This window comes from Pinus tabuliformis, chromosome 4_2 (genome assembly GCF_031772625.1).
Source record: "Pinus tabuliformis cultivar Carrire ecotype Pingquan chromosome 4_2, CPIR1, whole genome shotgun sequence".
Classification (NCBI taxonomy): domain Eukaryota; kingdom Viridiplantae; phylum Streptophyta; class Pinopsida; order Pinales; family Pinaceae; genus Pinus; species Pinus tabuliformis.
In genome coordinates this window covers 125,613,188-125,628,721 of record NC_142304.1, presented here as the reverse complement: position 1 = coordinate 125,628,721, position 15,534 = coordinate 125,613,188, and the positions used below count along the sequence as shown (strand labels likewise).

The 15,534-nt window shown below is 40.1% G+C and overlaps 3 protein-coding genes across 3 annotated transcripts; all 3 read left to right on the top strand.

The window, feature by feature from the left end:
- The first annotated feature begins 715 nt into the window (after positions 1 to 715).
- LOC149168567 (uncharacterized) lies at positions 716 to 3,040 on the top strand. The gene is given in 3 exon segments (XM_089424923.1): positions 716 to 769; positions 865 to 1,464; positions 1,466 to 3,040. Coding segments are annotated over 3 exon segments (2,229 nt in total).
- Positions 3,041 to 5,818: 2,778 nt separating this feature from the next.
- Positions 5,819 to 8,143, top strand: LOC149168566 (uncharacterized). The gene is given in 3 exon segments (XM_089424922.1): positions 5,819 to 5,872; positions 5,968 to 6,567; positions 6,569 to 8,143. Coding segments are annotated over 3 exon segments (2,229 nt in total).
- A 2,778-nt stretch (positions 8,144 to 10,921) lies between these two features.
- Positions 10,922 to 13,246, top strand: LOC149168565 (uncharacterized). Its single transcript, XM_089424921.1, is given in 3 exon segments — positions 10,922 to 10,975; positions 11,071 to 11,670; positions 11,672 to 13,246. Coding segments are annotated over 3 exon segments (2,229 nt in total).
- The last annotated feature ends 2,288 nt before the right edge of the window (positions 13,247 to 15,534 follow it).

The window sequence follows — 15,534 nt, the reverse complement described above, 5'->3', positions numbered from 1 at the left end:
TGTGCAGCTGGAAGTATGCATTGCAGAGTTGGGGCAGCCAACAGAGTCCGGTTTCCGTGATCCTATTGTGGCATACATGGACACATTTTTCAGTTTGACTGACAGATCAGGCTGCCTTTTCCGTGACCAGGGTCAGTACGTGCATGAAGGGCTGCCAGCAACTGCATCTGTGACTTCGTGGCAGCATTCTCAAGCGGCTTCATTGTCAGGTTTACTTGAATGGTTAATATGGCATTTCAGCATTACCTGATCTATTGTTTGTACAGCAGATTAGAGTAGGTTGTGTAAATAAATAAGCAGCCATAAGGGCAGCATCTGGTTTTAGTTTGCTTGAAGATTGTTTCAGTTCAGTTTCAGTGTGAAAATTAAGTCAAGAGTTGTGTTGATGATGACTCCATTGCCCAATGGGTGGAGGCACTGTCTGCTCTCCCAAAGTTCTGCGGTTCTTGGCACCTCCACGGAGCGGCAGCTGCCATCCCAAGTGGAGCCGATGTTAGACTCCGTCTCATGTCAGAGATTGATTCTTCTTCAAAACAGGGTTTTGAAGAAGAAATCATTTAATATGTTGCTTTTTTTTTAGATTATGTAATTTGTTCTTCAGCTCTTCAACTGGCAGCGACTTCCAGCTCCTACCTCTGTAAAAGCACAAAGAAAACAAAGCATACGTCAGATACTTGTGGTTGGTATAGTTCCGGATCCTTCAGTACAGAAGGCAATGAATGAGATCAATGAAGCTCAACGACTTCAACTTGCAAGTGTGTTGAATGAAGTTAGAGAGGGGTCGCGTGGGAAAGAGAATTCTTCTGGAAAATTGATGCTGGAAAATTGATGTTGCAGGTCCAGATCTTGATCAAATATTCATAGCCTCATATACCCTTGATTCTTATATGCACATCAGACAGTGCAGCAAGAGACATCTTATCATATTCTGAAAGCATTGCAAGGTTATTGCTCTTAGTAGCACCTCTTCAAACTCAGTTCTATGACATTCTATTGGAGAAGCTGCCTGAAGACTTTGATGAAGATTCTGTCTCCTGGAAACAGGACATTCCGAGATTACTATTAAATCAATTCCGATGGCTTGATTTTCTAGTTGATGGTGAAGCATCAACAAGAAAGCTGTTAGATGTGTTGTCCATCTGTCCATTATCATTAAAGAAGGAAATTATTGGCTTTCTTCCAGATATAATTGGTAACCAAAGTAATGGAATGGTTGTCTCTTCACTTGAACAAATGCTGCAGGAGGATTTGGATCTTATCGTTCCAATTCTTGATGCTTTCTCTAACCTCAGCTTGGAGGATGAACTGTCTGAACAGGCGGTCACTATTGCTCTTTCAAGTCTCAGAAGTGTAGCTGCAGAATATTTGCCACTTGTTTTGAAATTTTTGATCCAATCAGCAACCTTAGCAAATTCAAGGAGGATAGTTGAACAAATTCGTGAGAACTTGCATTTTTTTATTTTTATTTTTTGCACTTTCTGACACTCAAGCTTCCAGAGACAAGAAGCAGAAAGGTAAATTGAATGCTGACAATGCTGAGGCTCTTATTCTGGAGGCGATGAGATCTGGCCTTCGTTTTCAAAATCTTCTCTGTGAAACTATATTGAAGGAGATTAAAGCTCTTGATAGGGAGTGTGATCACAAAGTAATTGATATTTTGTTGCTTCTGATTCTCTGTGCCAATGGTGGTCCACTACGTAAAAGTGCAGAGAAAGTAATACATAAGAAAGCTCGTGATGGTTACTTCGGTGAAAATTTACTTCGCCAGTGCATTGAAGGCCGGAGAGAGTCACTTCAGGTATATTTCCAAGATCTGCTTTCAATTGGGGCATCGCTTTTCACATGTAAGGAACTGGCCATTCGAAAATTTGGCATTCATACATATGTTCTGGTCTTTGAGGAGTTTATTGGTAATTATCACCGACAAGAAGTACTAGGATTTCTGGTTACACATACTGGGTCTGGTGTTTCACATGAAGTGGATTCCGCTCTAGACACGCTGGTTTTGCTGGCAACAAAACATTCTCGAGAGCTTGTTCCTGTTTTATCTTATATAACTGGTATTTTGGATTATCTGGAAGGATTTCAAGATGAACAACTACATAAGGTATATAGGATTTTCAGCCAACTTGCTATAACAGTTTGGTCTACAACCAATTCTTGTAGCTCATCCATTGCAAATGAGTTGCTGATGGTTGTTCGTAAGCAGATTTCAAACCCAGATCCAAGGTACAGGCGTATGGGCATCATTGGAGCTGTTAAATTAGTTGCTTCTTTAGGAGAAGCAAAGGTAGCCTCTACTTTGTCATCATCTAGTGGCAGTGTTGAGAAAGCAAGTTCTGAGGAGGCATTATCATTGTTGCAAATGGTTGTGGAGTCTTGCAAGTCATTGCCACTAGCTCGTGGTTTCTTTTATGATGAATTAGCGGGACTAATAGGCTGTACAGAACTGCATCCGTCTGTTATAGAATGGATATCCAAACACACAGGAGAGTTTGAGAGCCTTTTCCTTTTAGATCTTGAGTCTGGCCATCTTCAGGTTGATCCTGGTCCCTGTGGTGGCTTACAAGGTGAAATATGGATGAATTTGGATGGTGAGGTGTCACCAATTTGCCTTAATATCCTGCCTCTAGTGACATCTTACCTGCAAAGGTCTCTCTCAAAAGGCTATTATGAAGAAGCAACCACAGACAATTCAGGGAAATATCGACTTAGGGGCCTTCTACCCAACACAAGCTATTCTATAAAAGTTGTAGTGAAGGAAGACTCTGTAAACCGATCAAGAATTGAACGGGCATCTCCAAGTTTGGTTGACATACAGGTTTGCTTTACAGATATCAACGATTTGGATTTTGTTGTCTTTGACCAACCAGAAACAACCATTATAACCTGTCATGTTGAAGGAATCGGCCTTGACAAACTTCATCCTCATTTGGAAGTTCAAATCAAATTAATGAGTGAACCTTTTAAAATAGAGTCCATCATTCCATTGCCAATGACATATTTTTTCGAAATTCAAAATTTGCCAAAGGGAAGATGAACCGTTTGCATATGAATTAAAGATATTAGTAACGTGGCAGTTGTTGCAACATTTAAGGCGTTCGTTTCATCTAAGGAAAATATGCGGCATAAAATATGGACAGGGACCATTTATGGCATTGCAGTGACATCGTAAAAGCTATGGTTTTGCTCACCATCCCGATTTTCTTGAGGAAGACGAAGACGCTGAAAAGGCATTCAACATCGTGACTTGGCATTCAAAACAGAAAGAGCAGTTTTTTTCCCATTTATTTTAGATCGTATTTTTAATACATGAATTGTTTTTGCCCCCGAGCTCAACTGTATCATAGAGTTTTAAAGACATCTGTCACAGCAGAAGACGGGGTCAATTCGCCTACTTTTATCTTCAGTCCCGATTCAAAAGGATCAGCTCTCCATATGTCAAGCCATCAGCATAATGTTAGTTTAAAGGTTGTTTTTATGGCCAACGCATTTCCAGATTTGGGGCGCAGTTATGAAACCCAGAATGTGCAAAGTGGCATACAGATTCGACTGCTTATGTTTATTTTCAGTAATTGGGAGTGACACCTGTAATGCCACCGCTTCATCAGTTTTCAACAGTTCGAGTAGAAGAAGGAGCGCATTTTTATTTTCAGAAGAGCTGATTGTTTTCTGTTAGTTTATTTATTAATAATGATAAAATCAATTCCTGGTCTTGGGGTCGATTTGTTTTCCCCCAGCTGTGTTTATTTCATATATTTAAAAGAAAAAATTCATTTGGTAGGGAGTGAATAAAAAAAATTGAGAGGGGAGATTTTCAGAGTGCTGGAGAAAAGAGCTTTCAATGTACAGTTTTTGGCAGGGATTTTTAATGAAAATTTCACAGCTCTGATTTCTGAGATCCCTGTGGCATGATGATTTAGCATTAGTTTTTCTCTTGTTTCATATGTAATCTGTTATGTTTCTTTTCACTTCATGATCATTTCTGAGAGAACAAATGAAGTGTTTAGGTAGAATTCATAGTATTATATGCTCTGCCTATAAGTTTGTTCATGTTCAATGTTTTCTTCTGTTTGACAAGGATTCAAAGTTATTGTTTGCCCTTGTCAGCTCCTCACCAGTCTCGCCATCCCATTTAGTCTCAATTTGATGTTAAATTTCTTGCCTACCTTGCCTCAGTCATCAACCTGTGTTGTTCATTATATTTCTCTGTTTCAAGCTGTGATTTTGCCCATGCAGCCTAGAAAAACCCCGTTATTTAATTAAAAACCCCAAATCAATCTTTCAAATCAGTTTACTAGCCTAATATCAGTGTTACCCGTTTGGTCATCTCTTTAATTGAAGATCTACCGAGATTGACCGGAGAGAGCCTTCTCCTGCCCCGTAGGGCTAGCTACGGGGCTGAATGGTTTGATGTAGCTTTTGAGATTTGCCTTTTCAGCCTGAGGTGAAATTTCAAACGCTAACATACTGGCGACCATACTGGGGAGAACAAACTTGTTTGTGGGTTGATGTGTTTGTTTCATAAGTCTTAGACGGAGCCTGAAGTTACGCCAGGTAGCCTTCGAAAACGCTCTTGTTTTACATCAGCGTTAGTAGATAAACGCTGCTTCAGTCAATCTCCGTGAGCTTGTGGATATAAAACTTCATTCGCATTTTACCCCAGTACATGTAATCAAGGTGCAGATCTGATGCTGATGGTGGACAGCAGTCACACACTTATGCAGGCTGAACCATTCACCTGGCGACTCCAACTCGATCCAGACATTCCAACGCATGCTGATCTGTTCATGCAATGGTAGGGTATGTGGCAGACCCTGCACTTTGTGAAGCTCTAAACGGAGTTAGAGAGTGGTTAGTAGATATTGAAATTAATGAAGAATTTTTCAGTATTTTCCTTCAATGTTTGAAATCTCCGAAGCTTTATCTTGAAAGCAAAACTAGATTTTGTGAGTTAGTTGTTGAAAGAGTTGAAAATGAGATTCAGTATCTCGATGAGCAGATTCAGTCATATGATTTCCAAGACCCTAAAAAGTTTTTGGAAATCCTTCCTCCTTCGCAACAAGACATCGTAGACTTGCCTATAGATGTTTACATTGACAATGTGCAGCTGGAAGTATGCATTGCAGAGTTGGGGCAGCCAACAGAGTCCGGTTGCCGTGATCCTATTGTGGCATACATGGACACATTTTTCAGTTTGACTGACAGATCAGGCTGCCTTTTCCGTGACCAGGGTCAGTACGTGCATGAAGGGCTGCCAGCAACTGCATCTGTGACTTCGTGGCAGCATTCTCAAGCGGCTTCATTGTCAGGTTTACTTGAATGGTTAATATGGCATTTCAGCATTACCTGATCTATTGTTTGTACAGCAGATTAGAGTAGGTTGTGTAAATAAATAAGCAGCCATAAGGGCAGCATCTGGTTTTAGTTTGCTTGAAGATTGTTTCAGTTCAGTTTCAGTGTGAAAATTAAGTCAAGAGTTGTGTTGATGATGACTCCATTGCCCAATGGGTGGAGGCACTGTCTGCTCTCCCAAAGTTCTGCGGTTCTTGGCACCTCCACGGAGCGGCAGCTGCCATCCCAAGTGGAGCCGATGTTAGACTCCGTCTCATGTCAGAGATTGATTCTTCTTCAAAACAGGGTTTTGAAGAAGAAATCATTTAATATGTTGCTTTTTTTTTAGATTATGTAATTTGTTCTTCAGCTCTTCAACTGGCAGCGACTTCCAGCTCCTACCTCTGTAAAAGCACAAAGAAAACAAAGCATACGTCAGATACTTGTGGTTGGTATAGTTCCGGATCCTTCAGTACAGAAGGCAATGAATGAGATCAATGAAGCTCAACGACTTCAACTTGCAAGTGTGTTGAATGAAGTTAGAGAGGGGTCGCGTGGGAAAGAGAATTCTTCTGGAAAATTGATGCTGGAAAATTGATGTTGCAGGTCCAGATCTTGATCAAATATTCATAGCCTCATATACCCTTGATTCTTATATGCACATCAGACAGTGCAGCAAGAGACATCTTATCATATTCTGAAAGCATTGCAAGGTTATTGCTCTTAGTAGCACCTCTTCAAACTCAGTTCTATGACATTCTATTGGAGAAGCTGCCTGAAGACTTTGATGAAGATTCTGTCTCCTGGAAACAGGACATTCCGAGATTACTATTAAATCAATTCCGATGGCTTGATTTTCTAGTTGATGGTGAAGCATCAACAAGAAAGCTGTTAGATGTGTTGTCCATCTGTCCATTATCATTAAAGAAGGAAATTATTGGCTTTCTTCCAGATATAATTGGTAACCAAAGTAATGGAATGGTTGTCTCTTCACTTGAACAAATGCTGCAGGAGGATTTGGATCTTATCGTTCCAATTCTTGATGCTTTCTCTAACCTCAGCTTGGAGGATGAACTGTCTGAACAGGCGGTCACTATTGCTCTTTCAAGTCTCAGAAGTGTAGCTGCAGAATATTTGCCACTTGTTTTGAAATTTTTGATCCAATCAGCAACCTTAGCAAATTCAAGGAGGATAGTTGAACAAATTCGTGAGAACTTGCATTTTTTTATTTTTATTTTTTGCACTTTCTGACACTCAAGCTTCCAGAGACAAGAAGCAGAAAGGTAAATTGAATGCTGACAATGCTGAGGCTCTTATTCTGGAGGCGATGAGATCTGGCCTTCGTTTTCAAAATCTTCTCTGTGAAACTATATTGAAGGAGATTAAAGCTCTTGATAGGGAGTGTGATCACAAAGTAATTGATATTTTGTTGCTTCTGATTCTCTGTGCCAATGGTGGTCCACTACGTAAAAGTGCAGAGAAAGTAATACATAAGAAAGCTCGTGATGGTTACTTCGGTGAAAATTTACTTCGCCAGTGCATTGAAGGCCGGAGAGAGTCACTTCAGGTATATTTCCAAGATCTGCTTTCAATTGGGGCATCGCTTTTCACATGTAAGGAACTGGCCATTCGAAAATTTGGCATTCATACATATGTTCTGGTCTTTGAGGAGTTTATTGGTAATTATCACCGACAAGAAGTACTAGGATTTCTGGTTACACATACTGGGTCTGGTGTTTCACATGAAGTGGATTCCGCTCTAGACACGCTGGTTTTGCTGGCAACAAAACATTCTCGAGAGCTTGTTCCTGTTTTATCTTATATAACTGGTATTTTGGATTATCTGGAAGGATTTCAAGATGAACAACTACATAAGGTATATAGGATTTTCAGCCAACTTGCTATAACAGTTTGGTCTACAACCAATTCTTGTAGCTCATCCATTGCAAATGAGTTGCTGATGGTTGTTCGTAAGCAGATTTCAAACCCAGATCCAAGGTACAGGCGTATGGGCATCATTGGAGCTGTTAAATTAGTTGCTTCTTTAGGAGAAGCAAAGGTAGCCTCTACTTTGTCATCATCTAGTGGCAGTGTTGAGAAAGCAAGTTCTGAGGAGGCATTATCATTGTTGCAAATGGTTGTGGAGTCTTGCAAGTCATTGCCACTAGCTCGTGGTTTCTTTTATGATGAATTAGCGGGACTAATAGGCTGTACAGAACTGCATCCGTCTGTTATAGAATGGATATCCAAACACACAGGAGAGTTTGAGAGCCTTTTCCTTTTAGATCTTGAGTCTGGCCATCTTCAGGTTGATCCTGGTCCCTGTGGTGGCTTACAAGGTGAAATATGGATGAATTTGGATGGTGAGGTGTCACCAATTTGCCTTAATATCCTGCCTCTAGTGACATCTTACCTGCAAAGGTCTCTCTCAAAAGGCTATTATGAAGAAGCAACCACAGACAATTCAGGGAAATATCGACTTAGGGGCCTTCTACCCAACACAAGCTATTCTATAAAAGTTGTAGTGAAGGAAGACTCTGTAAACCGATCAAGAATTGAACGGGCATCTCCAAGTTTGGTTGACATACAGGTTTGCTTTACAGATATCAACGATTTGGATTTTGTTGTCTTTGACCAACCAGAAACAACCATTATAACCTGTCATGTTGAAGGAATCGGCCTTGACAAACTTCATCCTCATTTGGAAGTTCAAATCAAATTAATGAGTGAACCTTTTAAAATAGAGTCCATCATTCCATTGCCAATGACATATTTTTTCGAAATTCAAAATTTGCCAAAGGGAAGATGAACCGTTTGCATATGAATTAAAGATATTAGTAACGTGGCAGTTGTTGCAACATTTAAGGCGTTCGTTTCATCTAAGGAAAATATGCGGCATAAAATATGGACAGGGACCATTTATGGCATTGCAGTGACATCGTAAAAGCTATGGTTTTGCTCACCATCCCGATTTTCTTGAGGAAGACGAAGACGCTGAAAAGGCATTCAACATCGTGACTTGGCATTCAAAACAGAAAGAGCAGTTTTTTTCCCATTTATTTTAGATCGTATTTTTAATACATGAATTGTTTTTGCCCCCGAGCTCAACTGTATCATAGAGTTTTAAAGACATCTGTCACAGCAGAAGACGGGGTCAATTCGCCTACTTTTATCTTCAGTCCCGATTCAAAAGGATCAGCTCTCCATATGTCAAGCCATCAGCATAATGTTAGTTTAAAGGTTGTTTTTATGGCCAACGCATTTCCAGATTTGGGGCGCAGTTATGAAACCCAGAATGTGCAAAGTGGCATACAGATTCGACTGCTTATGTTTATTTTCAGTAATTGGGAGTGACACCTGTAATGCCACCGCTTCATCAGTTTTCAACAGTTCGAGTAGAAGAAGGAGCGCATTTTTATTTTCAGAAGAGCTGATTGTTTTCTGTTAGTTTATTTATTAATAATGATAAAATCAATTCCTGGTCTTGGGGTCGATTTGTTTTCCCCCAGCTGTGTTTATTTCATATATTTAAAAGAAAAAATTCATTTGGTAGGGAGTGAATAAAAAAAATTGAGAGGGGAGATTTTCAGAGTGCTGGAGAAAAGAGCTTTCAATGTACAGTTTTTGGCAGGGATTTTTAATGAAAATTTCACAGCTCTGATTTCTGAGATCCCTGTGGCATGATGATTTAGCATTAGTTTTTCTCTTGTTTCATATGTAATCTGTTATGTTTCTTTTCACTTCATGATCATTTCTGAGAGAACAAATGAAGTGTTTAGGTAGAATTCATAGTATTATATGCTCTGCCTATAAGTTTGTTCATGTTCAATGTTTTCTTCTGTTTGACAAGGATTCAAAGTTATTGTTTGCCCTTGTCAGCTCCTCACCAGTCTCGCCATCCCATTTAGTCTCAATTTGATGTTAAATTTCTTGCCTACCTTGCCTCAGTCATCAACCTGTGTTGTTCATTATATTTCTCTGTTTCAAGCTGTGATTTTGCCCATGCAGCCTAGAAAAACCCCGTTATTTAATTAAAAACCCCAAATCAATCTTTCAAATCAGTTTACTAGCCTAATATCAGTGTTACCCGTTTGGTCATCTCTTTAATTGAAGATCTACCGAGATTGACCGGAGAGAGCCTTCTCCTGCCCCGTAGGGCTAGCTACGGGGCTGAATGGTTTGATGTAGCTTTTGAGATTTGCCTTTTCAGCCTGAGGTGAAATTTCAAACGCTAACATACTGGCGACCATACTGGGGAGAACAAACTTGTTTGTGGGTTGATGTGTTTGTTTCATAAGTCTTAGACGGAGCCTGAAGTTACGCCAGGTAGCCTTCGAAAACGCTCTTGTTTTACATCAGCGTTAGTAGATAAACGCTGCTTCAGTCAATCTCCGTGAGCTTGTGGATATAAAACTTCATTCGCATTTTACCCCAGTACATGTAATCAAGGTGCAGATCTGATGCTGATGGTGGACAGCAGTCACACACTTATGCAGGCTGAACCATTCACCTGGCGACTCCAACTCGATCCAGACATTCCAACGCATGCTGATCTGTTCATGCAATGGTAGGGTATGTGGCAGACCCTGCACTTTGTGAAGCTCTAAACGGAGTTAGAGAGTGGTTAGTAGATATTGAAATTAATGAAGAATTTTTCAGTATTTTCCTTCAATGTTTGAAATCTCCGAAGCTTTATCTTGAAAGCAAAACTAGATTTTGTGAGTTAGTTGTTGAAAGAGTTGAAAATGAGATTCAGTATCTCGATGAGCAGATTCAGTCATATGATTTCCAAGACCCTAAAAAGTTTTTGGAAATCCTTCCTCCTTCGCAACAAGACATCGTAGACTTGCCTATAGATGTTTACATTGACAATGTGCAGCTGGAAGTATGCATTGCAGAGTTGGGGCAGCCAACAGAGTCCGGTTGCCGTGATCCTATTGTGGCATACATGGACACATTTTTCAGTTTGACTGACAGATCAGGCTGCCTTTTCCGTGACCAGGGTCAGTACGTGCATGAAGGGCTGCCAGCAACTGCATCTGTGACTTCGTGGCAGCATTCTCAAGCGGCTTCATTGTCAGGTTTACTTGAATGGTTAATATGGCATTTCAGCATTACCTGATCTATTGTTTGTACAGCAGATTAGAGTAGGTTGTGTAAATAAATAAGCAGCCATAAGGGCAGCATCTGGTTTTAGTTTGCTTGAAGATTGTTTCAGTTCAGTTTCAGTGTGAAAATTAAGTCAAGAGTTGTGTTGATGATGACTCCATTGCCCAATGGGTGGAGGCACTGTCTGCTCTCCCAAAGTTCTGCGGTTCTTGGCACCTCCACGGAGCGGCAGCTGCCATCCCAAGTGGAGCCGATGTTAGACTCCGTCTCATGTCAGAGATTGATTCTTCTTCAAAACAGGGTTTTGAAGAAGAAATCATTTAATATGTTGCTTTTTTTTTAGATTATGTAATTTGTTCTTCAGCTCTTCAACTGGCAGCGACTTCCAGCTCCTACCTCTGTAAAAGCACAAAGAAAACAAAGCATACGTCAGATACTTGTGGTTGGTATAGTTCCGGATCCTTCAGTACAGAAGGCAATGAATGAGATCAATGAAGCTCAACGACTTCAACTTGCAAGTGTGTTGAATGAAGTTAGAGAGGGGTCGCGTGGGAAAGAGAATTCTTCTGGAAAATTGATGCTGGAAAATTGATGTTGCAGGTCCAGATCTTGATCAAATATTCATAGCCTCATATACCCTTGATTCTTATATGCACATCAGACAGTGCAGCAAGAGACATCTTATCATATTCTGAAAGCATTGCAAGGTTATTGCTCTTAGTAGCACCTCTTCAAACTCAGTTCTATGACATTCTATTGGAGAAGCTGCCTGAAGACTTTGATGAAGATTCTGTCTCCTGGAAACAGGACATTCCGAGATTACTATTAAATCAATTCCGATGGCTTGATTTTCTAGTTGATGGTGAAGCATCAACAAGAAAGCTGTTAGATGTGTTGTCCATCTGTCCATTATCATTAAAGAAGGAAATTATTGGCTTTCTTCCAGATATAATTGGTAACCAAAGTAATGGAATGGTTGTCTCTTCACTTGAACAAATGCTGCAGGAGGATTTGGATCTTATCGTTCCAATTCTTGATGCTTTCTCTAACCTCAGCTTGGAGGATGAACTGTCTGAACAGGCGGTCACTATTGCTCTTTCAAGTCTCAGAAGTGTAGCTGCAGAATATTTGCCACTTGTTTTGAAATTTTTGATCCAATCAGCAACCTTAGCAAATTCAAGGAGGATAGTTGAACAAATTCGTGAGAACTTGCATTTTTTTATTTTTATTTTTTGCACTTTCTGACACTCAAGCTTCCAGAGACAAGAAGCAGAAAGGTAAATTGAATGCTGACAATGCTGAGGCTCTTATTCTGGAGGCGATGAGATCTGGCCTTCGTTTTCAAAATCTTCTCTGTGAAACTATATTGAAGGAGATTAAAGCTCTTGATAGGGAGTGTGATCACAAAGTAATTGATATTTTGTTGCTTCTGATTCTCTGTGCCAATGGTGGTCCACTACGTAAAAGTGCAGAGAAAGTAATACATAAGAAAGCTCGTGATGGTTACTTCGGTGAAAATTTACTTCGCCAGTGCATTGAAGGCCGGAGAGAGTCACTTCAGGTATATTTCCAAGATCTGCTTTCAATTGGGGCATCGCTTTTCACATGTAAGGAACTGGCCATTCGAAAATTTGGCATTCATACATATGTTCTGGTCTTTGAGGAGTTTATTGGTAATTATCACCGACAAGAAGTACTAGGATTTCTGGTTACACATACTGGGTCTGGTGTTTCACATGAAGTGGATTCCGCTCTAGACACGCTGGTTTTGCTGGCAACAAAACATTCTCGAGAGCTTGTTCCTGTTTTATCTTATATAACTGGTATTTTGGATTATCTGGAAGGATTTCAAGATGAACAACTACATAAGGTATATAGGATTTTCAGCCAACTTGCTATAACAGTTTGGTCTACAACCAATTCTTGTAGCTCATCCATTGCAAATGAGTTGCTGATGGTTGTTCGTAAGCAGATTTCAAACCCAGATCCAAGGTACAGGCGTATGGGCATCATTGGAGCTGTTAAATTAGTTGCTTCTTTAGGAGAAGCAAAGGTAGCCTCTACTTTGTCATCATCTAGTGGCAGTGTTGAGAAAGCAAGTTCTGAGGAGGCATTATCATTGTTGCAAATGGTTGTGGAGTCTTGCAAGTCATTGCCACTAGCTCGTGGTTTCTTTTATGATGAATTAGCGGGACTAATAGGCTGTACAGAACTGCATCCGTCTGTTATAGAATGGATATCCAAACACACAGGAGAGTTTGAGAGCCTTTTCCTTTTAGATCTTGAGTCTGGCCATCTTCAGGTTGATCCTGGTCCCTGTGGTGGCTTACAAGGTGAAATATGGATGAATTTGGATGGTGAGGTGTCACCAATTTGCCTTAATATCCTGCCTCTAGTGACATCTTACCTGCAAAGGTCTCTCTCAAAAGGCTATTATGAAGAAGCAACCACAGACAATTCAGGGAAATATCGACTTAGGGGCCTTCTACCCAACACAAGCTATTCTATAAAAGTTGTAGTGAAGGAAGACTCTGTAAACCGATCAAGAATTGAACGGGCATCTCCAAGTTTGGTTGACATACAGGTTTGCTTTACAGATATCAACGATTTGGATTTTGTTGTCTTTGACCAACCAGAAACAACCATTATAACCTGTCATGTTGAAGGAATCGGCCTTGACAAACTTCATCCTCATTTGGAAGTTCAAATCAAATTAATGAGTGAACCTTTTAAAATAGAGTCCATCATTCCATTGCCAATGACATATTTTTTCGAAATTCAAAATTTGCCAAAGGGAAGATGAACCGTTTGCATATGAATTAAAGATATTAGTAACGTGGCAGTTGTTGCAACATTTAAGGCGTTCGTTTCATCTAAGGAAAATATGCGGCATAAAATATGGACAGGGACCATTTATGGCATTGCAGTGACATCGTAAAAGCTATGGTTTTGCTCACCATCCCGATTTTCTTGAGGAAGACGAAGACGCTGAAAAGGCATTCAACATCGTGACTTGGCATTCAAAACAGAAAGAGCAGTTTTTTTCCCATTTATTTTAGATCGTATTTTTAATACATGAATTGTTTTTGCCCCCGAGCTCAACTGTATCATAGAGTTTTAAAGACATCTGTCACAGCAGAAGACGGGGTCAATTCGCCTACTTTTATCTTCAGTCCCGATTCAAAAGGATCAGCTCTCCATATGTCAAGCCATCAGCATAATGTTAGTTTAAAGGTTGTTTTTATGGCCAACGCATTTCCAGATTTGGGGCGCAGTTATGAAACCCAGAATGTGCAAAGTGGCATACAGATTCGACTGCTTATGTTTATTTTCAGTAATTGGGAGTGACACCTGTAATGCCACCGCTTCATCAGTTTTCAACAGTTCGAGTAGAAGAAGGAGCGCATTTTTATTTTCAGAAGAGCTGATTGTTTTCTGTTAGTTTATTTATTAATAATGATAAAATCAATTCCTGGTCTTGGGGTCGATTTGTTTTCCCCCAGCTGTGTTTATTTCATATATTTAAAAGAAAAAATTCATTTGGTAGGGAGTGAATAAAAAAAATTGAGAGGGGAGATTTTCAGAGTGCTGGAGAAAAGAGCTTTCAATGTACAGTTTTTGGCAGGGATTTTTAATGAAAATTTCACAGCTCTGATTTCTGAGATCCCTGTGGCATGATGATTTAGCATTAGTTTTTCTCTTGTTTCATATGTAATCTGTTATGTTTCTTTTCACTTCATGATCATTTCTGAGAGAACAAATGAAGTGTTTAGGTAGAATTCATAGTATTATATGCTCTGCCTATAAGTTTGTTCATGTTCAATGTTTTCTTCTGTTTGACAAGGATTCAAAGTTATTGTTTGCCCTTGTCAGCTCCTCACCAGTCTCGCCATCCCATTTAGTCTCAATTTGATGTTAAATTTCTTGCCTACCTTGCCTCAGTCATCAACCTGTGTTGTTCATTATATTTCTCTGTTTCAAGCTGTGATTTTGCCCATGCAGCCTAGAAAAACCCCGTTATTTAATTAAAAACCCCAAATCAATCTTTCAAATCAGTTTACTAGCCTAATATCAGTGTTACCCGTTTGGTCATCTCTTTAATTGAAGATCTACCGAGATTGACCGGAGAGAGCCTTCTCCTGCCCCGTAGGGCTAGCTACGGGGCTGAATGGTTTGATGTAGCTTTTGAGATTTGCCTTTTCAGCCTGAGGTGAAATTTCAAACGCTAACATACTGGCGACCATACTGGGGAGAACAAACTTGTTTGTGGGTTGATGTGTTTGTTTCATAAGTCTTAGACGGAGCCTGAAGTTACGCCAGGTAGCCTTCGAAAACGCTCTTGTTTTACATCAGCGTTAGTAGATAAACGCTGCTTCAGTCAATCTCCGTGAGCTTGTGGATATAAAACTTCATTCGCATTTTACCCCAGTACATGTAATCAAGGTGCAGATCTGATGCTGATGGTGGACAGCAGTCACACACTTATGCAGGCTGAACCATTCACCTGGCGACTCCAACTCGATCCAGACATTCCAACGCATGCTGATCTGTTCATGCAATGGTAGGGTATGTGGCAGACCCTGCACTTTGTGAAGCTCTAAACGGAGTTAGAGAGTGGTTAGTAGATATTGAAATTAATGAAGAATTTTTCAGTATTTTCCTTCAATGTTTGAAATCTCCGAAGCTTTATCTTGAAAGCAAAACTAGATTTTGTGAGTTAGTTGTTGAAAGAGTTGAAAATGAGATTCAGTATCTCGATGAGCAGATTCAGTCATATGATTTCCAAGACCCTAAAAAGTTTTTGGAAATCCTTCCTCCTTCGCAACAAGACATCGTAGACTTGCCTATAGATGTTTACATTGACAATGTGCAGCTGGAAGTATGCATTGCAGAGTTGGGGCAGCCAACAGAGTCCGGTTGCCGTGATCCTATTGTGGCATACATGGACACATTTTTCAGTTTGACTGACAGATCAGGCTGCCTTTTCCGTGACCAGGGTCAGTACGTGCATGAAGGGCTGCCAGCAACTGCATCTGTGACTTCGTGGCAGCATTCTCAAGCGGCTTCATTGTCAGGTTTACTTGAATGGTT